We start from the raw sequence: 24,742 nt of genomic DNA, 5'->3' as shown, positions 1-24,742 counted from the left end.
TACGTAATTATTCACAAACAATAGGCAAAAGACAATTACTACATAGTTTGGTAATTTTTTGGACCTAAGTATGAATGAGTAACGCAGAGATAAAAAAACTCACACCGCTTGTCATCCCAACTTCCAAAATAGTAAGAGGAAGGGATGTTCTTGTGACTTGTGAGAGTTGTAAGTCATAAATATTTTTTTTGTTTTTTTGATTTTTAATTTAGTGTCCGTAATTTATATTGAAGTTTCGATTAAATTCGAATCGCACTTTTTAGAGTCCATTCGGCAGCAATATTCTTAACAAATTTTTTTATATATTCAGGAATCGAACCCAAAACCTCATATGGAGGGTGAAGCACTCCCCACTTTATATGCTTTAAAAGTATTTGAGTCGTTATTTTGTTGCCTTTGTGAACTTTTATTGGTCACTCTGCTCAACGGTCATTTATTTGGCCCCTCAATTACTCCTCATTTTTGAACGTTGGTCACTAAACCCCAAATTTTGTTTGTTTTCCGATTATTCGTTCATGGTTAATTAAATATGTTTCATGTATATATGATAAAATTTAAATTTTTTATTTATTTTTTCATGTATTTTTTACTTTTTTATAAATTAATGAAAATACTGACTCTATCAATGTGGTAACTACGCAAGGATGAAAGTTAACCAACATGTTAAAAGCGGATGACAACATGAAAGTTAAAACAAGAAAGCTTCCACTATAGAAATATTAATAATACTAGTAACAACATATGCTCCAACAAGGCAAATATGCTGCTAACAATGAAACAGCATTTGGCCTGTGTGCATAGGAGGGGGGGGGGGGGTTGGTTGGGGGCTGGAGCCTCTTTTTTAGGGTCTCAGCCAATACAACCACAACACCAGCACATCCCCATTTAGATTAGACTATATATTATATTACTACTAGTGATCAACAAGGCAATTAGAAAAAGTAAAAACAAAGACCAACATGGCTTCATTCTTGATTCTACTACACACTTGACTTTAGAGTTGGCCAAATGAGTGAGCAAGGTAAGTGAGTGTTCCAACAAGTGGAGCATTAATGTAAGTGGCAGGTTCAGATTGCTCGTAATCTGAACGCTCGTCTGGGAAACGATCATGCTCATCAGGACCACCTACCACAGCCCCTACTAGTACGTTCGGGTTTGGTGATTGTGAGTTCATCACACTGAAACCATCCCTGCATTGTATCTTTGCTGGATGGTTCGCGACTGAGGGTAATGAGGATCCCCTGTGATGAATCCTCTGTGGATACCTTGCTCCATATCCCACCATGTATGACATTTTTAGTGGATTGTCTCCTAACAAATAGTCCACCTGAGCAGTTCAAAAAAAGGAACAAGTTAACTTTTATGCATTGAGGGTTTGCTGTATACTTGAATTGGTTTTAACTAACCTGTTTTTTGGCTACATTTCGAAGCCTCTTTGGTGTAATAACAACTCCACCACATTTAACAACCATGCGAGCAGAAGTTAAGTACTTGGCATAGGTGACTAGCAGGAAAGAAGTGGAGGTAACATACTGCATGTTGCTATCATCCATCTTGAAGAGTAGCCCTCCTGTAAAATCGTAAAAAAATTTTAATCCACAGCTTTGAACGAGGAACTAACAGAAATGTGAGCAAAAGTTAAGTACATAATATATTTAACCTGGTGTATATTGCGCTTGAGAAGCCGGTGTGCCTGGAATTAGGGAGCAAATGTAGTTGTCTGCGTGGCTCTTGTAATCATGGAGGGTTTGAAGCTTTTGAACAAGAAATGACTGAAAAAACAGAGAAAAATAGTCCGTTTAATTGAAGTCGTTCCAACTAATAAGCCTCTAGAAAACCACAAGTAAAGATTGAACCTTGGAAAGAAGAATCCTTGCTCCAACATGCTTATTGTCCCACCCGAATGTGTTATCAGTCTCCGCGGCCCCAAGAGTTTGCCCGTTCCTTTGGATATAATTGAGATAAGTTGGGTTCTTTGTGGCTCTATGTAACCAAGCAGCACCCCACAACAGCTCATCCTGTACATACATTAATCAGTGCATCAGCTAAGTACATCGATTTTGTTTCGAGTCAAAATGCTGAGAATAACACCAACCTCATATCCCGAAACTGAGCAGTAGTATGGGCACACTACTTTTCTCAGACCATTGCTGTATGAACCTCTATACTTATCAGCAAAGGCAAACACCTGAAAACCAACATTTTCTTTGTAAGCATACAACAAATGATGAAGGTTTCTGATAATTTCTACTACTCCCTCCCACCGTTTTAATTTGTTTGTCTGGATATGATTCAACACGGAGTATAAGAAAATAAAGAATACTTTTGAATCTTGTGGTCTTAAATAAGTTAAGAGACATTCTTTTTGGAACACACTTGAAGACAAAGAAATTGAAACACAAGAGTACTACTAATCACTAGCTTTATTAGAACTTGGAAGAGTTTGAAACAAATACCCTGATGGCCCTTTTGATTAGTATCTTGGAGTAAGATGGGTTGCATTTCCTAAAGACTAAGGAAGCAGCAGCGAGAGCAGCAGCAGTTTCAGCAGCAACTTCAGTCCCAGGAGTGTTTTTGTCAATTTTGTACACACTTCTTGGGGTGTCCATATCCTCAGGTCTCTCCCAACAAGAGTGGTCACTTCCTGCATCTCCAACCTAAGACAAGATTGTATATAAAAGTTAAAGACTTGATTCGAGACGCAATTATTCACTACAAGTTGAGATTTTTTTTCACTTCAGAATTAAACCTGAACGTAAATGGTGTCTGGATGGGCTGTGGCCTTGAGAAGATATTCAGTAGCCCAACCAATGGCTTGTTTTGCATTCAGTAGCTCTCCTTTCATCAACCCACCAAACTCAATCACACTCCATGATAGCATTGTGGTGGTGAATGCCATTGGGAAACCGAACTTCACGTTGTCTCCAGCGTCATAATATCCACCAACCAAATCAACCTGCATTGCCATGATTAACAGCAAAAATCAACAATAACAAATCCAACATTCTTCCTTTATAATTAAACATGTCAAAATAGGGCCTGAACAACCATTAATCACCCCAAAACTAGCAAAAACAAAATTCAAGATTCTTCCTTTATAACTTAACATGTCAAAAGAGACTATTCACCCCAAAATCAATAAGTTTGTGATTCTTTACAACTAAACGTGTCAAAATAGGACCTGCACAGCCACCAATCACCCTAAAACTAACCCAAGTTCAGGATTCTACCTTTACAACTAAACATGTCAAAAGAGGTCCTGCACAGCCATTATTCACCCCAAAAAACAACAAAAAACAAGTTCAAGTTTCATCCTTTACAACTAAACATGTCAAAAGAAGACCTGCACAACCATTATTCACCCCAAAACCCACAAAAAAACTTCAAGATGCTCCCTTTACAACTAAACATGTCAATAGAGGACCTGCATTGCCATTATTCACCCCAAATTCAACAAAAACAAGTCTAATTTTCTTCCTTTACAACTAAACATGTCAAAATAGGACCTGCACAGCCACCAATCACATCAAAACCAGCAAAAACAAGTTCAAGACTCTTCCTTTACAACTAAACTGTCAAAAGAGAACCTGCATTACCATTACACCCCAAAACCAACAAAAACAAGTTCAAGATTCTCCCTTTACAACCACATGTCAACAGAAGAGAACCATTTCTAGTGCTAAAACAAAACAAAACAACCATTTTGCAGTATCAAAAACACCCAAAAACTCAGGAAAAAAAAACATACCCCCATAGCTTTGCCATCTGATAGACCAGAATCTTTACGCCAAGTAATCCTCTGGCTAGAAGGGAGCTTCCCTGACCTCTGACCCTCAAAATAAATAATGGATTTTGCAAGAGCATCTCTATAGTTATGAGAAGCAAAACGAGGATGGTGAGCATGATGTACAGGTTTAGCAAGAAACACAGGTGTAACAAAGCTCAACAAAAACAGAAAAATGGTTATAGCCATAGCCATAGCTGCTGTTGAAGAAGAACAAGAAGCCATTTTGGAAACTACCCACCTGAAAAGTAATACTAGTAACCAAACCCCAGCCCCAAAACACCAACAAACTAACCCCAGGAGAGTGGCAAAAACAAGAAACAACCCCTTTGTATTTATAATGAAAAGCCAAGGAAGGAGTCCCCTGTTTCTTTAACGTCCTGCCTGGTTGCAATCATTAAGCCCCTTTAGTTTACCCACATTAGCAGTTAGTGTTTAGTCTTTTCTTAAAATATTCGATACACGCGAGGCTCTACTAATTTAGATTCGTATCACATCGAGGTCATTAAAAAAGAAATCTTTGAAACCATGATTCGAACTCGAAAATTTTCATTAAAAAGGAATAAATCTTATTCATCCTAGGGGCGGACCTAGAGTCTACAGAGGTCGAACCCCCTTGGCAAAAGATTATGTTGTATACTTGCGATATTTTTAAAAATTTATATGTTTATATATTGATTTTGAACCTCGTGAATATAAAATCAGATGTTGGCGTAGTGGTTGAGGGGTTCAAACCTCAAATTTTAAGCATTACTTTTTCTTTTTAAATTCTTTTAAAGGAAATTCTGAATCCGTTAGTGTTCATTTTATTACAAATTTCTGATTGTGTATTGGAGAGTCAATTATATTGAACTTCTAAGTTAAATTGATTTATGTTAGTCTTTTTTTTATTTATGAGAAGGTGACATTGCTATTTTTTGGGTGCACATGGGATAAGACCGTTGTTCCTTAGCAATAGCTAGCAAATCACAGAGGAAAAATAATTTGCACTAAGCAAATCTGATGCAACTAGATTGACTCTGAAGGCAAGTGGTTTGTAATTTGAAGATTAGATGGAATGTTACACCATATTTTCAAAAAAAAATTATGAGTTATCTATTTTGTTACACGATTAAATATGACTTATTTAAAATCACGAGTTTTAATAGTCGGAAAAAAAAAGGCATAATAGGGAATAGCTTTTTTTATTTTTTACTGTGGCTAGTCCTTTTATTGTCTGTAAAAGAGTTTTGTTGACAGTTAAATTTGGCAGTTCCATACATATCACGCAATTGGCCATGCCATTTTCAATAACTATTCGTTGCAGCTAGACGTTGTGTTTGCATTAGTGGCGAGAATGACTTGTCACATGCTTCAAATTCGATCGTGGTGAAATAATTGAGATCTTTTTCGTTATTAGTAAGAGGTCACGAACTCGAATTTTTGAGAATAATTTTTTTTTTTGTTGGAAGTGTTTTTTTCAAAAATGAATCTTGCACGGGGTGAATTTAAATTTAGTCGAAATCTAGAATACCTGGTAGGAAAAAAAGGACTTATCACATGCCCGGAATAAAATTTAATTGCACATGATGTATGTATCACAATACACACCAACAGATGAATGACATGTATTTAATTATACGTATAGACTTTTGATATACTAAACTTAGTTAATTAATTTTCATTTTCATATGATTAAATCACTTAATCATGATAAGTTAAATTTATTTAATGTAAACGCTCGATATGAATAAGTATTTATCTCATTTTATCTCCCACCTAGTTTAGTAAACCATCTCAATTATAGATTGTGATATATATATATATATATATATATATATTTTGGAGGAAATGTTATACTATGACTAGAAGAAAATAACATTTTTTTAATATCTTTTGTAGGTAAAAATGAAAATTTATTAATAAAAAAATATTATACAAAATTAAAAATAAATTTATAAAAAAACTACAAAATGATTTTTTTTCGAATATTTTGCCCTCAATTGATAAATCTATCATGCAATATCGGATGAGATTCCCAATTAACTGGTTCAACAATGTCTAGTTGATGAAGTTCCCAGCTAACTTAATTTGTTAATCAACTATGTTTAAGTATAACTGTATAAAAAGACTATATACAAATATATATCATACATTGAGATGACTTGGTGTGAATATCGACAAGTAAATTTTTAGGAAAAAAAATATAAAATTATTATTGAAGTTGTCTCAAATTTTTAAAAAGACACTTTAACTTTGTGGTTGGCCTATTTTCCTATTGAAGAATTTAAGAGTGTTATAAATATCTCATTTCTTATTCAACCCCAATTGCAAGAAAAGAGATGCAATCACGCACCAATAATTGTTTGACACGTATTAAGTACTTTTAATTTTAAATTTTTAGTTTCGTTTTCATTTTATTATTTTTATTCTTATTAACTTTATTTTCATTTTTTCCCTCTTTTTTCTTAAATCTTCATTACTCAAATCTTTTGTTCTTTGTTGTAGATCCTCCAAAAGTAGCAGTCAGAGTCACCTTCAATGTAGCTTCCATGATGCTTCCATGTTACAGAACTATTTTCGTCATAAGAAAAACATCACTAAATAAAATCAATTCAACTCTCAAGTTACTAAAGCAAAGTAATGAGATTTAAAAAAAAAGATAGAGTTTCATAGTATTCTCTAATCAATGGACTTCTATTTTTTTTTTTAAAAAAAAAAAAGAGACAAAAGAAGATAAAGAAACAAAGAAAAGCAAGAGACAAAAAAAAAAGAAGATAAAAATGAATGAAAATAAATGGATCTTCGAAGTTGAAAAAGATGAAGAAAAAGTAATTGAATTTTTGAATTTGAGTGAAGAAGATAATGGGGAAGATGATGTAAATTAATTAAATAATTATTATTAAAGAAATATAATGACACCTGACACTTTATAGCTGGTTATGACAGTAAAAAATTGGGTCACGCGTCCCATTTGCGTGATAACAACCCAGGCGAAAAAATGGGTCAAAATGACCCATTTACAAAGATATTAAATAATTTCATGGGGTAATCGGACACTTTCAAAGTTAAAATGTCTTTATACAAATACTGAATAACTTTACGGGTGATTCTAGGCTCATAATCTTTTTTTTAAAGTTAAAATTACGCTCAGACTCAAAATTCTTTGATATTTTAAGATGAGATATCACAATTATATTTATTTAAATTTTTCGATTTTACGCCTCATTAATTGTTAATGTTCCAAATATTGAAGCATCTGAGGAAGGGAAATGTGTTAGAAGTCTCTTATTATATAATTGGTCTCTAAATATGATTTTGGATAATTCAATTTTAGAAATTAAATTAGGTCCGACATCAATGAAACATTAGACTTCCACTAATTTTGTGAAAATGTTAATACTATTAACCTCATACTCAAAATTTATCATGATGTTAATTTTTATTTATTTACTTTGAAAGTTCGAGAAAATTAATTTTTTATTTTTCTCTATTTTACCTTTTGTAATAATTATTTTTGAAAAAATAAATATCTCAGTAGAGTAGAAAAATTATATCTTAAAATATAAATGATCATAAAATAGTTAAAATATAAATAATAATAAAATAGTTAAATATCTCTTCTAATAACACGACAAATAGTTTGAGATATATAACTATAATAGCAAAATTGCATTTTCGAAAGTCAATTTTTGACTAATTTTTAAAGTTAAATTAGATTACACTAATTTGATATTTTTGTAAAAAAATAGATATTCAAAAATTATACGAAAAGTACTATAAATTGTAATTTTTTGCATGTCAATATAATGAAAAAATGAATCGTTATCGTTTGATTCTAAAAGAAGAAATCATGATAACTAATAATAGACGGTGAGACTATTTTAATGATCAATTTGGATATTGAGATTATATATAGTGGATATATAGTCACTCCCATTTTTTAGGAAGAGGGGTCAAAAAGTATAAATGTAATATACATCATATACCAATTAATAATTTTTTTTCATATATAGAAGAGGAACAATACTGTAAAGAGTAAAACTTTATGTCGGATAAAGGCAAAGAATATAAGGATGGGGTTATTTAACAACTATTTGGTTAATAGGTTGAATCTTGAGTTCAGTGAATGAGTCAAAAATAGAGTCAAAAAAGGACCATGCCATAATCTCATGCTTTCATGCTCATTCACTTCAATCAAGAACCTATTTTATTGATCTAGGACAAGACTTATATATTGCACAATCTACCAAAAACTCTCCATATCTTTCATTCTCTTAACCTAAATATTTACTTGTATTTGTGTGACACGATAATAACATATTCAGAATAATTCTTATTTCATCATAACTGGAGTTTGAGAAGAGTAAGCTAGCGTTTGGCCATAGATATTCAAATAATTTTGGCAAATATTATTTGGATGAAAATTTGGGTGAAATTTAAACATGTGTTTGGCCATAGAATTTGAGAAACATATTTCATTTTTTTAAGAAATATGATTTATACCCATAAGTTTTTAAAACTATCAAACTGACCATAAATTTGTATTACATAGCACAATAGAAATCTCACGTAACAAGATTTATGACGTCCGCAACAAATCAACAAGAATCATTACAGTAAATATTCGTATAGTGAAAAGGTCTTGGTACAAATCATGATAATGAAAATACAACTAATATAAATTCGGGAAAAAAAAGAAGAAAACAAAAGGAAATAAATATTGCAATCACTGAAGAACCTATGTTTTCTCATCTGAAAGAGTTCAACCTATTCTTTAATATAGGGCCCGTTTGGATGGGCTTAATAAAAGCAGCTTTAAATAAGTACTTTTAAAAGTGCTGAAACTTATTTTTAAAATAAGCAGTTATGCGTTTGGATAAAAGTGCTGAAGTTGTTATGTCAAACGTGAAAAGGGAAAAATGGAAGAAAGAAATGTTAGGGTTATATGGGTAATTTGGAGATTGTACAAAAATATTAAGCACAAAAAGATAAAAATGTGGTCAACTTAAAACAGCTTATAAGCTAAAAAAAAAAAAGCACCCCTACCCCAGCTTTTAACTTTTGGCTTAAAATAAGTTTTTCTTAACTTAAAATAAGTTGTTTTGAGTATTGCCAAATAGCTAAATAAGTCAAAAACCAGCTTTTAAGTCAGTTTGACCAGCTTTTAAGCTGAGCCAAACAGGCTCATAATCTTCCCACATTTTATGAACAATCTCTTCTCGATGAGCTTGCATTTCCGAATCAGATGATCGAGAAGATGAAGCGATGTTGTTACCCTGAGCCAATAGTTCGTCACTTTCATCAACAACCATATCATCATTTTCATATTCATTGAATATTCCATCACTACTTTGGTGTTCACGTAAAAAATTATTGGTTGGCGTCAATAAATATATTATTTTTGTACAATAAAAAAGTTAAGGGTAAAAATTGAATTTCTAAAACTTTCCAAATAATGAAATTTGGCCCAAATACTAGTTTTTTCTAGTATTTGGGAATTTGAAAAATTTGCCAAATAATAAAAAAGTGTATGGACAAACAAAATTTGCCAAGTTTTTTCCCAAGTTTTACTTGCAAAATTTATGGCCAAACGGGCCCTAATATGTACGCAGATTTCATTCATATGATCTTGAACGATAGAGAAATTGTTTTCAATAAAGTTTCGACTCAAAAAGATAATAGGAGTGAGGAGATCAAGACAAATACTAAATAAAGCATCTGAAAAAAGAAACAGTAACTACAACAAAATAATATAGATGATTGTCAACGTACAAGTAACCATAAATAGATGCAAATATTGAAGAAATAAGAAACTACAAGAGTAATACTATAAGTACCAGTATAGAAAAATAAGCATGACAATGTTCAATTACTTATGAACCTTCTATCAAAAACTGTAGTTCTTTGTAGTCTCGATCTTATCTAAGGTCATATCCTCAGTATACTAAAATTGCGTCATGTCATGTCTAATCACTTCTACCACTTCTGAAACTATCTGTATAGCAAACCTCTCACACATTTGCACTAGAGCATCCGTGTATATCCTCTTCACATGCTTGAGTTATCTCAACTTCGCCTTTCGTATCTTACACTTTCATTGAATCCACTCTTACCATATCCCAAATATTTGTATATCTAATTTCATCTCCACTAGTTTGTCCACATCTACCTCGACGTCCTCATTTTCACAATTCTCATCTTCTGAACATGAGAGTTCTTGACTGACCAACACTTCGCTCTATACAATATATATAGTCGGTCTAATTATCACCACTCTATAAAACTTGTCTTTAGGTTTTGATTGCACCTTTTTGTTATACATGACTCCGAATGTGAGTCTTCATTTAATCCATTTTGTACTAATCGATATATGACATCATTATCAATTTCCTATTACCTTGAATAATAGACTCAAAATACTTAAAATTTCCTTTGATATCAAACCTCAATTTACTTGTATCGATATTTACAAGTGAACTGTAAATATATCGATATTTACAAGTGAACTGTAAATATCTATGTCTGGAAGGATAAGCAGTATAACAATTAATCACCTATCGATCTTCTGTCCTAATTTATAATTCATTCGTCGTAATTTTCGATCTAACATCATGTACCAATAAGTTAAAATTATATCATATCATGTTTGATTACCTCTCCTAAATTGTTTGATTTGCTAATTCAATCACCTTGGATATCATATTCCTTCATTTTTTGATAGTACGTGTCTAGAGATTAGAAATATAGATACAAAATGAGATTATTTTCACATGCCTTGCTTTCATTTCCAGCTGTTTAAGCTAGTCTCCCCATAAAAACAGGAAAAAATTAAAAAATAAGTCCTTGGCTAGTACATTTGTCTCATTGAGCCCAATGAAGATAAAAATAATTAAAAATAGCAATTTCTTCGTTTTGTGTTATTTTCTTTATTCGTAATCAATCTGATCAAATTGGGAATGCAGAGATACATCTGTGGTTTTCTCATTTGTGCATATCACATTATTGATATTTAAATCTCACCAAGATGTCCAACTTGATAGTTCTTTACAAGTTGTTTAAATAATTGGTTAGAATTATGATGATATTCGTAGAAATAGTTACGGGAGAATTTATATATCATTTTGTATAGATATTAATTATTGATGTATAATCTATTTCACCTTCTATCATATTTAAAATAATACACGTAAATTCTCTCATAGCTTATACATATGTTGCTTTTGCAAATTTCTGTATTGCAAATCAAATATCGTACTCCTCTCGTCTCAAATTGATGAGTGACTTGTTTAGATTTGACATGAAGTTTTAAAAAGTAAAAGAAATAATTTGAATCTTGTGGTCTAAAGTTAATTAAGATTCGACAAATGCATCAAAATATCCTTTAATCTTGTGATTCTGAACATTTAACGAAAAAAGTTTTAATTAAGAAGTTGCTACAAAGGAAAGAATAATTACTTTTGAGATGGAAAAAAAAATGTAGGTCAAACAAATTGAAACAAAAAAAGTATTAATTTTATATATAAGTAATTTACCTCCTCTAACCAATTACCAAACATTGTATTATTTGTACAAATTTTAATATTTATATAACTAACCTCCAAATCAACTACCAAACTATACCGTGCTTTATACTGAAACTATGAAAGGACTAGATTGTTTAGTGTCTCAATAGTGTAACCCACTTATCAATGAAATTAATAAAATTGTAGATAACTAAAATCCAAATTAGAGCATAATAAAAACATTTCATGATGCCCTTCTTCTTATTTTACTTAAATTTTGGTGGGTAAAGTCATTATAAAAATAACATAAGAAAAAACATTTTTTCAGAAAATTTAGTTAGAATTATATTCTATCTATGTTATTTTATTTTTTAAAAATATTTTTCTCTTTTAATTTTAATACGTTTTGACTAAAAAATAGAAAAAAATCAATTTATTCTAAAATAAAAAATATATTACAATTTTTTAACTTTTCTGATTAAAATTTTTAATTATTTAAAATTTTTTAATAATATATATTATGTATAAAATAATTGAAATGTACGTAAACTGAATTAAAAAGATCGTATTTAAAAACAAGATAGAATAACCCGTGTTGTAAGAAGTAGAGTTAGTCGATAGAGACTGACAGGTAAAAGATGCGTAAGAATGAAAAGTAGCGCAATGGACGCTGAGGATTGGGCGAGAAGTGCTATTATTAAATACTCCCAAAAACATCATCCACAAACATTTAAAATAATTCTTGGAGATATTGGTAGGAGGCGAATCCAAAACTTGATAGATTTCGGGTACATTAATATTATCTTAGCTTAAATATGAATTTTAGCGAATTTAAAGCCAACTTTGAGGTGGTTTTCTGGCTTATACCAACAACGCAATGACAATTTTATGCTTCTAATAAATCCATTGTAATTATATCAGAGTTTCTATCAGTTATCAAGATAAATATACATATGTATACATAATTTTTTCAAAGTTAATAAATACACGTGTACCCCGCTTAATGGTGAGTCTACCTTTGAGTGGAGGATATAAAATAATATTCTTTTATCTTAATTTATATGAAATTATTTGATCAAAAGAGAAGCTTAAGAACAATAGAAGAATTTTTGAAACACGAAACTTAAAACATGCTATATGTATTTGTGCAACTAATAATTCATGTGGTTAAAGATAAGAAAAATATTAAAATCAATTTATTACCTTCTTTAGTCCATATTTTACATTTTATAAATAAACTAGTTTAAGAATAATAGTAGAAAATAACCTTTAATCTATGCTTTCTAATTTTTAAGTGTGTACAAGTAAAAATATTTAAATTTGTTTAAAATTAAATAAGTAGACATACGTTTCCTACATGACATTATAGAACACCATGTAGGATATAAATTGCCACATAAAACACTATGTATGATACATATATCTACTTGTATATATTCAAAAATTAAAGAATATAAATACGTGCTAAATCTTAATTAATGATTTGGATTAAAAAAATAAATTTTGTATCCAATTAAACAAAGTTAGATTAATACAAAATTAGAAGGGCTTAGAGTTATTAAAGAGCCATGAAAAGAAAAAAAGAAAAAGTCAATTGGGGTCCAGAAGAGAAGTTAGAAGCATGTTTGTCATATAAGCATGTGCTTCTTCTGAGTACACTGATCTCTTTACACATGCTAAAAGCTCCCATTTCATGTGCAATTTTACACAAAAGTCTACTTTTTTTTTATCCTCTCTGTGTTCCTATCTCTCATTGGATTTATTTCCCTGCAAACTTGTCAAAGTTTTAGTTCCTATTGAATGAGAGGGTATGGACTCAACATTGAAAAGTTAGCATCATGGACAGACTCATCACTAAATACATTTCCATCAATAATATAGTTGTGGTATAGGGGAATCTCAGAAGCTGGCTGACTATCTCAATATATCGAGGGTTTAATTTTCTACATTGTAATTCTCTTTCTATTTCTCCTTTACTTACTCTCAACCAGTGTTTTAAAAGGCGAGGGCGTAAGGCGAGGCGTTTTAACCGTGCAGAGCGAGGCGTAAGTCTTGAGACACGGGGCGTAAGTCATCCTATAGATTTACAGGGCGTAGTCTCTCATGTATATTCAAATTTATAGTTTTATTACTAATAAAATAAGTAAAAATAAACCTTTTAATGATTAATGATTTTTATTTGAGATAAATAATCAATAATGAAGAAAAAAAAAGTGTTATAATTATTATTTGAGAAATATCATTATATCAATAATAAAAATATGATTTAAAGCAAAAAAAAAAAAAAATAGAAACGCCTGAGCCTAAGTTTTGATGCCTAGGACTTACGGTTTTTTATGTTCAGGGCTTACGCCTCAAATTTTAGGACTTACACCTTATGAATCTACGTTTTTAATTTACAGTTTAGAGCGTTTTTGGTAAGCCTCACCCTGAGACTCGCCCCAAAAAGGTTTTTTAAAACACTGCTCCCAATTTTTTTAAAAAAAAAAAGATATAGAGCGGTATATATTTCTTTTATCTTTAATTAAAGATATCATGTCCGCGTTCTGTTAGGTACAAAGCAATCATTTTTATTAGCAATTATGTTTCTATCTTCATCCTTAATTAAAGATATCGTGTTCGCGTTCTGTTAAGTACAAATCAATCATCTTTATTAGCAGTGGTGTCTCTATCTTCATCCTTGGTTAAAAATATTGTGTTCACATTCTATTAGGTACAAATTAAATCAATTGTCTTTATTAGTAGTGGCACAATGCCTCTATCTTCATCCTTGATTAAAGATATCGTGTTCGCATTCTATTAAATACAAATCAATCATCTTTATTAGCAATGGCGCAACCACAAGTAATGAAGGGTGTTCAGTTAAACACCCTTTTCATAAAAAAAATTGTATATTGAAAATTATATGAAGTGTATTATGTATATATAGGCCAAAACTATTTTCTATTTGTATATATGTTAACTCTTGAATACCCTTAATCAAATTTCTGATTTTGCCAATGTTTATTTGATAATTCTTTACTTTCTTCGACATGAATTCGAATTTAGTCGAATCTGTACACAATAATCAAATGAGCAAATATTAATAAGATGTAAAATTTTACGATAAAAATTCAAATTTCATCAAATCCATATATAAGTATCAAAATCGAATGAGTAAATATTAATAAGATATTTCTATCAATCATAAAATATGAGAGGAATGAGGGTATATTAATTCCTTTCGTGGGGTGCATCTGTTACAACTAATAAGGGGGGGCATGGGCATGTGATGCTTGCAATTATATTCGACTCATAATTCAATTCTATCTTTATATTATTATTTTTCATGTTACAATATTACGTCCCTTTGGAGTTGGCATGCAACATTCTTTGTTCATCACGTGTAGATCATGTAGATAATTTCTTTTATAATTTTTGTACTTTATACTTGATTGAATAACCATGCAAACAACAATTATATAGTTGATCCCATCTTGCTTTCGATGAGGCAAGGGCAAAGCTATTCTTTCAACATTTTTAGTACACAAAAAAAGTAAAAACAATGATGCATGTTGTTAAATCCTTTAATATAAGGAAAGTTTTGAGTGTAATAATGTAAAAATATTCAAGATTTATGTAAGATTTACAAGATCTTACATGAATAGGATCAACAGACGATCAATAAGACCATGGATGGATTAGGTTAGTGACCTACCTTGCATTTTGGTGGGGTGCCTGTCTAAAGTCGGCCTAAAAAAATAAAATCAAACAGGGCATTCTTGTTAAATTAAAATTCCTGGTTTGTACCCATAAATTGAGGCATAATCATATTACTATGCAGTTGGTTTGTTCGAAGTGGTGAGTTCTCCCTTTAATTTTGGAGTGTGCATAATTTGCTTTACTAATCATACCATCTCATGTTGTCTCATATTCCTCCAAATATTTGAGATAAAGCCTAAATAAAGGATGTATTTGGTAGGAAAGAAATGTTTTTCTTAAAAAAATAAAATAAGCGAATATCATAATTTTTTTAATGATATGCAAGAAAAAATATATTATTCTAGAAAGGGAAAAAGAACAATCGAATTATCGTAAATGATATGTAAATATTCTTTGTCATACTTTTGGGACATTGGTGTCTCTGTCGTCCAAAAACTAGAGCATATATGTCATTCGCTCTAACGGCAGACTAAAGAGGGACACATGGCGCAATCTTATCCGTCGATAATCGAATTGGTGGGATAAGATTGTATAACACGTGTATGTCCGTTAGTATAAATAGTATATATGCTCTAGTTTTTGAACGACAGGGGCAGCAATGTCCCAAAAGCATGACGGGGGTATTTGCATACCATTTAGTTCAGGGGTATATATTTATCCTTTTTTCCCTTTTAGAAATATTTACTCAAATTAATACTTATTATCATTACATCAAAGACATAGCTTTAGTCAAGAGTGTCCCACTTTAAATATATATATCTTTTAATCACAAAATTTTTGATATATATATATACAGTAATTTTTCAACGAAGAATATTCACTTGGACACCTAAAATAGATATAGCTTCGATCTAGATTGGCATAAAGATAATGTGTGTTAAAGACCAATTAAAATTTAACTTTTACGAGTTCAAACTCAGCTTTGGCTAGTTTCTACCCCAAAATAGAGGGACTAATGAAAAAACGAAAGACAATTAGTTTAAATTTTGAATGGCAATTCCTTACAATGCTTATGTTCAATTGATTCCTGACATATCAATTAATATTAGCAAATATCGCTTTAGTTATTGCTGTATTTGTATTGGAAAAAGGAAAAAAAAAATCTCCCTCTTTTGTATTTGCCTAAAATGCAAAGAACCTTTATTTTTTCTTTTAATTTTTCGAAAGTGATTTTTGCTAGAAATGTTTTGGAAACTAGCCGTTTACGTCTGATTCGAAAAAAATAATAATTTGTGTTTGACCAAAATTTTAAAATTTCCGAAAGAAAAAAAAGCTATTCTTATTTTAGATTTGTGAAAAACAACTTCGGCTACTATTCTAAAATATTATTTTTTTTCTGAAAATTTTGACCTATACATATCTCTACATCCTAAAATAGGTATTGCTTTAAGAAAAACTTTTAACTCACAAGAAAACCTGACCATTGTCTAAAATTGAAATTAGGTGATCACAAAAAGTAAAACTTTGAAATATGGGCCTCCTTATTGGGTAGCAAGAGTAGAATGGAGACTTTGATCAGTTTGGGCTGGACTGCACAAACACATTTTTTCACACACCCAATGCAAGTGTCATTTATGAATCCCATTTTTGGAGAGAGTATTGTAATATCATTTCGATTAACTTTTAACTAAAATAAACATGGAACTACTTTACGCTAACTTCGTAGTGTTAACAGCTAGCTATATCTTATCGTTACACTTTTTGAATATACAAAAATCTCACATATTTAGTGAAATTCGAATACATCTCAAAACGTCTTGATACATTGCGTTTCGATTTCAGATACATCCCTCATGTCCCAATACGACGCGTCTCAATTTTGAGTACATCATTCAACGTCCCGATCGTGGTCTCGGCTTCGAATACATTCCTCAATGTCTCGGTACACTGCGTCTCAATTTATAGTGCATCATTCAACGTCCTGATATATCTCGTAAAGTGATGTATATGAGAATTCATATGATGGAAAAATTGTAAAGGATATGATAATTAAGTTGTGGATTTTGGATGTCTGACTAAAAACTAACAAGTTATTTGAGAATGGTTTTGGAGGTGGGGCATTTTAAAGTTTTAAACTCGCTTATCTTATAGGCAAAATTTCAAGTTTACTGAATTTTTACTTCTGATTATGAAAATTTGCCTTTGGATAAACGACGGGGTAAAAGAATTAAGATTATATTCATGTTTGTTAATACTTATGATACCATCAAATTTGGGTGAATCTCATTTTTTTTAAAGATTTAAATTAAATATAGTGATAGAGAATTTTAACTTATGATACCACATTTGACAACTAAATAATCAAATTATAATTCATGTCACATGTCAAAATGTTAATCAGTCCTCTCTGTTTTAATATTTTTGAACTTTGAGAAAAATCTATCCTCTTATTAATTAAAATGTTGTAAAAAAAAGAAAAAGACAACAAAAGGAATAAGATGATCATGACGAGGAAAATCTTAGTAATTTAGATAGTTGTCTATTTAAATTTTCACTTGACGAGAGTTCCTAATTAGTACTTGCTCCTATCCACACATTAACATTAAGTACTTATGATAATCACTATTGATCATTGTGTTCATTTTGCAAGGAAGCAAATGCATTTACACCTTTTGTCCATGAGAAATACTGTAACATGAAGAATAAAGAGAAAAAAAATAGAGAAAATGGTCTGAAAAATATTTTAATTTTGGTCGAAATTGTTGTTACGATATTAAATTTTGTGGATGATCTTTTATTCTCTGCATTATTTAATAGTGTATTTTAAATGTATATATGTGCTCACGTGGATACATTACTATTTATAATAATGCAATATTTATGATGTTGACGTGAATACATATATACCTTTAAAATATACTATTAAATAGTGCAGGAAATAAAAGGTCATTTTCAAAATTCGATATTATTACAACATTTTCGATCAAAGTTCAAATATTTCTCAGACCTTTTTTTTTTCTCAAAAAAGTAAGTAGACTTGAATGGAGCAAGATGAGGAGGCAAGGCTAGGCCCGACAGGACGGAACAAGGCAAAATCGAAGACATTAAATGCTACACGGGCAAGTTAAAAAAAAAAGTGTGACTTACATAGAGATTTTTTAGGAATTAGTATGAAAATCCGCAGGAAAATTATTTTCTTGCAAATTTTCATATTAATTCCCAAGAAAATTCTCATGTAATTCATACTTTTCTTATAGAATAGCAGATTAAGGTTTGTCTCCACATACCTATATGCACGTTGAAGAAGACATAGATCAAACAACAAAAACATACTCAATGAAATCTCAAAAATAAAATTTGAGAAGGATAAAATATATGCAGATCTTACCAGTACTACATATATAGACTGTTTTGGAAAGACAGGTACACAAGGTGTAAGGTAAATTAAATCATGACAAAATTCATGTCATTGAGTTTCAACCCAACTTTATCATATACTAGTAACAATAATAACTTAACAAGTAGTACTAATACAAATAACATTAACTTCATCAAGAATTACAAGCTACAATCTTTGATTTGAATTCTAATCCAAACAATTAAGAGGCAGTTAAGTTAACGTAAAATGGAAATCCAGTATCTGGTAGCCATTCTTTTCCTTCAATGAAATTCCCCACAGTAAACAAACTAGCCTCAGCAGAAGTGTTAATAACCCTATAACCAGGCCATGTAACCCTAGCACTCGTATTAGAACCCGGTCCTCTGTTCATATACTCTCCATAATATAGCGTACTCAACGCGAAACTACCATTCCATTCTAAGAATCCAGCAGGATCAATCAAGCTACCAATATGCGTTAGCATAAAAACCGTCCTGGAATATTCTTTCCAGGGCCGTCCTAAGTAATTTTTAAACGTCGATTCTACTGGAATCAAGTCAGCAGCAGATGCAATTTTACCACTCAAAATGGAAATCCCAGTGTTCTGATTAGGATCTTCTCTTCCTTGTGCTGTGAATATGTTCTTTTGGTTGTCGTTTGGTTTACGAGCATATAAGTTGCAATTTTGTAACACGACTGCTGCGTTACCAAATATGAAGTCTACAGTACCATAAACATCACAATCGCGATAGAATTGTCGAAGAGAATGTACGTACAGAGTGTCTTGATATGCTACAAAGCTACATTGATAGAAAGCAGAGAGATCTGAGCCACTTCTAACTGCAACTGCTTGGTGCTTGCTTGGTCCAGCATAGTTTTCAAATGTAATACCCTTTGCTAAAAATCCATTTCCCACAACAGCTGCAGTAACAATGATAGAGTTTTAATTTTCACTATATACGTTGTCTTTTCAAATTCGTAATCAGAATACTAGCTCTGCCTCTGTATACCGTCTAAGGTCCTCACATTTTGAACGCCACGGAAAGTTAACAAACTTTTCGTGGCGTTCAAAATATACAAGTGGATAACATGAATTCAAATATCTATAACAGCTATATATGTCCTACTGCAATGCTGCAATTTGTGTTCCCATTTTAAAATTTTCTTACCGACATAATCAATCAAAAATTTCATACCTTTAATTATTTCAACTTTTTCAATGATTATAAAATGTCGTCTACCTTGACTTTAAGATGTAAGTTTTTACAAATAAAAAAAATTCTCCGTTTCAATTTATGTAAATAATATATATATTTGTGTGATTATAAAATATTTATTAAAAATAAAATAAATATAAAAATATATAATTATTTTATATACTATATTATTATTAAAAATAAAAGCAAGTCGTATAAGGGTCCGTTTGGATAGCTTAATAAAAGCAGATTTAAAAAAGTACTTTTGAAAGTGCTGAAACTTATTTTTAAAATAAGCAGTTATGCGTTTGGATAAAAGTGCTGAAGTTAAAAAAAAGTTGTTGATGTGTTTGGCAAATAAGTGTTGATAAACAACTTTTTAAATCAAAATGTCTGAAATACCCTTAAAAGCTGTTAACATAATAAAAGTTAATTAATTTATATTTTACAACCATAAATATAATTATATTTTGCTATCATTCACATACTTCTTTCTCATCACAAAATATTTATAAGAGGAATATAAACTTATTATAGATTTTAAAGATATATAATTTGAATAGATTAAAGAACGATGATTTTATTTTAGTTTCATCCATAGGTAATAATGATTGTCTATCATTCATATATTTCTTTGTTATCACAAATTATTTATAAGAGGAATATAAATTTTTATTTAAGTTATATGTGCAACCTATTTTACATTTTAATAATATATAATTTGAATAGATCACTTGAAAGATTTAAGATTTATTTTATTTTCATTCATTATTAATAGTAATTGTCTATCATCCACACGTGAAAAGGAAAAAATAAAAGAAAGAGATGTTAGGGTTATGTGAGTAATTTGGAGATTATATAAAAATATTAAGGGCAAAAAGGTAAAAATGTGGTCAACTTAAAACAGCTTATAAGCAGAAAAAAAAAGCATCCTACCCCAGCTTTTAACTTTTGGCTTAAAATAAATTTTTTTTAACTTAAAATAAATTATTTTAAGTATTACCAAACAGATAAATAAGTCAAAAATCAACTTTTAAATCAATTTGACCAGCTTTTAAGCTGAGCCTAAGTTTGACACAAGTACAACTATGAGAAGCTATATAAAAAATAGATTTTTTTGTCCAATACATACAAAAATGAGATTTGATGCAATAGATTTAGTAAGTATATATTTATGTAGAACACGTGATACTACAGGGAACGCGTCAACATCAAGATCTCGAGTACATCTACTCACGAGGACTTATTTTCATTTGATTTTAATATTTAAATAACTAAATTTAAATTTTTATCAAAAAAAATTTTCTTTTATACATAAATGATTTGAACCAGAAATCTACAATTAAAGTAATATTTACTACTCTACCACGATCTTGGTAATGACTTTTAAGTCAAAATGAGAGTTCACTATTTTTTAAAGTTATTTCCGATATTACACTTTTTTATGTCAAAATTTTAAAAGATTCAAATTAAATCAACTCACACTTACATTATGTTTCGATTATTGTTATTCATTATATTGTATTATATTGTTACTATATCTACGATATTTATTTTGGTTGTTACTTAAAATGTATTGTATTGTATTGTATTTTTAAATTTGATTGTTACGTAACAATGAAAATCTCTATTTTATAGAACAACCAATTTGGTGTGTTTCCATTGTTACTTATTTCTTTTTCCAATTATATATTTATATAATATTTCAAAATAATTTTTACCATTTATCTTAATTATTTAAATCTAGTCAAATCTCCTACCCTAAAATAATTAGGATATTTTAGTAAATTTATAAATTATAATACAGTATGATACGATCAAACCAAACAATTAAAATATTATCAAACGACAACAAATATATAGTTTAGTCAAATATTGTATCTACCATATAATAGAATACAATATAATATACATTATGAAATAATAGGTAATAATGATCCAAACAAAGTGTTAAATGTTAAAAATAGTGTAAATAGTAAAGATAAAAGTTGAAGTTAATTTATTACACTTCTTAAAAAAAAAATTGACAATTTATAATTTTGTTTAGCACTTTAGGAAAGTTAAGGTATATATAAATTGATAAAGAGGATATATTATACTTCTAGAAGAAATACTGATTAAAGTTATGAAATATTTGTTAAAAATATTAACTGTAACAGTCTTTTATCTAATCAAATCACCTGAAAAAGCAATAAACCAAAGCAAACAAGAATTAAAGAACGAAGATACTTAGAACTTGTCGAAAATGACGCGAATATAATATTATTGTAACGAGTCTGAGCAATATAGAATTTAATAGAGAAACTTAAAAACTTACCGACAGTAGCAGATCGGAAAGTAGTCCATCCATCGACGACGCTACGATTACCCTTTATCAACGTTTTTCCGATTCCATCTCCGAGGAACATTATCATGCTCTTCTTTTTCACTACTTCAACATATTCAAAATACGCTCCCGCCTTAATGTAAATCACAAATCTCGTTCTACTGGAATTTGGAGCTGCACTCAATGCATCGTTAATTGTACTAAAATTACCAGTACCGTCCTTAGCAACAATCAAATCGATCTTCGTCTGATTAATCGGAGTTTGTAAAAGTGCTCTGTCTCTCCTCTTAATCCAATTGGGGAAACCGTCATGTACAACGCCATATTCCGGATAAATCTCCAGAGATTTCCTCGTCTTCAACGACGACGATGATTTCTTCAATTTCTTCAGCATTGCCAAACAATTACTCACATGGTGAGAAATTGTATGCAGGCGACGCTGAACAAATCGTCTCAAATTCTTCGTACTACGACCAAGTCCGTCGAGGCACGTTGCTTGATTCGTCATTGCAGCACTAAGAAGAGTTTGCAAATCGTTATAGTTCTGCGAAAGAGATCTATTAGGATGAAGAGCAACCAGACTACTTTTAAGTTCAATTATAGTATCATCCAAGAGCTGAATACAATCTTCGAGAGCACGTTTTTCGTATGGCTCAAGTTTAGGCAAATCCTCGCGAATATCAGTACAGTTTTTCGCAGAAGCTTTAACTTCCACAACTGTGACATTGATAGTGGAAGATATTATTTGAGAAATGGATTTTTGAGGGAGATCTGGAATTGAAGCGAGAGTAGAGACGCAGAGCTGTTTGTAAAGTGCGTCTTCACAATGAGAATGCGCGATTTGAATGTTTTTGTGAACATGAATGTGTACTATTTCTGAAGAGTTTTTTGAGAGAGAAGTGAAGAATGTGAGCGAGACGATAATGAAGATAGCTAAAAGAGAAAGCAGCAATGGAGTTTTCCATTGGAGACTGTACATTGTGGAAACAGAGAGTTGCAGAGCAAAATTAGAAGGAAACAGAGACACAACTGCTCTGTATAAATAAGAGAAAAATGTATTTCCTATATTTCATACTAAAATAATTTTTGAGATGTTTCAAATTATCTTAGTAAAATCTTATATAAGTTAAAATATATTATCTCTAAGAAAATATAATAACCTTTGAATCTAAACACATCGTGTATAGTGCCACAAATTTTCAATGTCGCTATTTAAAATTTGGTTATTTTGGTACATGTCGCTTATGGTTTAGAACTAAAAATGTTGACATGTTTGGTATTCAAGTAACACCGTCCCAGATAAACTCCTTTGTCTTAATTTAAAATTGCGTACGTTTAAAAAATAATTTTTAATCTTATGACTTAAAACTAAAGATAAAATAGTACAACATATCAAATATAAATATTTTGAATTGTATCATCTTAAATATGTGATTTTATTTTAATATAAATATTTTGAATTGTATCATCTTAAATATGTGATTTTATTTTAATATAAATATTTTGAATTGTATCATCTTAAATATGTGATTTTATTTTTAAAGAGACTGTCATTAAAGATAAATGAGAATATTATAATTTTAAATTTTCAATTCTAAATATTAAAAAAAAAGTAATTTTTCTAATACATTTCTACAAAAAAGGGAAGATTCAAAATGTATAAGACTAGTGGAGATTCATAAATTATTATAAATATATTTATGAAAGCTAACGTTAAAAATTTGGGGTTTTAAATTTTCTTTAAACAATTAACTAATTTATTAGGAATTCATATATTATTATAAATATATTTAATTAATTATTAATATAAATATATAATTTAAAAAAAAAATTATTTAATTTATCGAATTCATTAATCCTTACCTAATTTCGCCTCTTGATCAAATGCCTCCGCCATCAATCATTAGATTGAAAGTTTGAAGAAAAAGTAAATACTAGAGGTAAGTTGACCAATGTAGATGAGACTGATGTATTCTTATTTAAATTTTAAGTTTGATTTTAAATATGAGAAAAACCTTGTGCATAAGAGCGATATCCTCAAATAAGTCTTGCAATGCGTGGTTTGAATTTAATTGACATTTTGCGAGATACGTCAAAAAATCAAAAAAAAAAAATAAGAACAAGAATTTCACTCATTGGTTAGCATATAAACTGGTCCTAAACTCTTTTGGGGAAAGAAAAAGAGACACTGGTCCTAACTCTAAAAAAAATTGGAGCTGTACTGTTTTAGTTCTTTTTTACGCCAAATGTTTCTAAATCGTCAAGGACATTTAGAGGAGTAGAAAAATGAACTCAATCATAGTAATTGCTTCCTAAATTTAACATTTACACATAAACTTAATATATTTGTAATAAAAATATAGTACTATCTAAGCAAAAGCGTCTAAATTTGATAAAATCTATAAAGACATTTAAAGAGGCTTTTATGGATTCACGCAAATATATATAACCTTCTTTAGGTGTGAACTCGTGTTTAAAGTATCATATAAAAATATAATAATGATTAACTGCACTTATCTAAGTAAAATTATAAAGTTAAATATTATCTTTTTTTTTTTTTTAGCAACACTCCTCCTAGTGGTTATCGTTTATATTTTTGGTGTTCCAATCAATTTTTTTTGCTTTAATTTTTCAAAATTTTCAAATATGTTATATTTGAAATTCCTTAAAAAATATCATTGCAAAATTTTTATATAATTAAACCAAATGTGCATATTAAACTTTTTAAAACTAATATATATATATAATTTTTTATAATAATACACTTATTTTTTTTAAAAATTCCGAATACACCTCTAGATACCGTAAATCTTCTTTACTTGCTGCTTGAGTGGCTTTACTATAGTATAAAGAGATCAAGACTAGTGATGTCGGTGAGTTTGTTTATTTATTTATTCATAGCTCACACATGACAATAGTCTCATTAGATTG

At 30.0% G+C, this 24,742-nt stretch overlaps 2 protein-coding genes across 2 annotated transcripts; both read right to left on the bottom strand.

Annotated features, from left to right (window-relative positions):
• Window positions 1-650: 650 nt before the first annotated feature.
• CELLULASE (endo-1,4-beta-glucanase precursor) lies at window positions 651-4,065 on the bottom strand. Its single transcript, NM_001247953.2, is given in 8 exon segments — window positions 651-1,327; window positions 1,407-1,570; window positions 1,661-1,772; window positions 1,857-2,018; window positions 2,096-2,188; window positions 2,457-2,657; window positions 2,750-2,956; window positions 3,749-4,065. Coding segments are annotated over 8 exon segments (1,533 nt in total). The 5' UTR covers window positions 4,010-4,065; the 3' UTR covers window positions 651-994.
• Window positions 4,066-18,379: 14,314 nt separating this feature from the next.
• LOC101266668 (pectinesterase-like) lies at window positions 18,380-22,862 on the bottom strand. Its single transcript, XM_004247352.5, has 2 exons — window positions 21,803-22,862; window positions 18,380-19,210 (listed from the first exon to the last, which is right to left on the bottom strand). Exons 1-2 carry the CDS (start codon window positions 22,788-22,790, stop codon window positions 18,510-18,512), a joined length of 1,689 nt encoding a protein of 562 aa, XP_004247400.2. The 5' UTR covers window positions 22,791-22,862; the 3' UTR covers window positions 18,380-18,509.
• Window positions 22,863-24,742: the final 1,880 nt, after the last annotated feature.

Source organism: Solanum lycopersicum, chromosome 9, assembly GCF_036512215.1.
Source record: "Solanum lycopersicum chromosome 9, SLM_r2.1".
Classification (NCBI taxonomy): domain Eukaryota; kingdom Viridiplantae; phylum Streptophyta; class Magnoliopsida; order Solanales; family Solanaceae; genus Solanum; species Solanum lycopersicum.
Note: the sequence above shows the minus strand (reverse complement) of the source record. Positions and strands in the feature narration are given on the sequence as shown.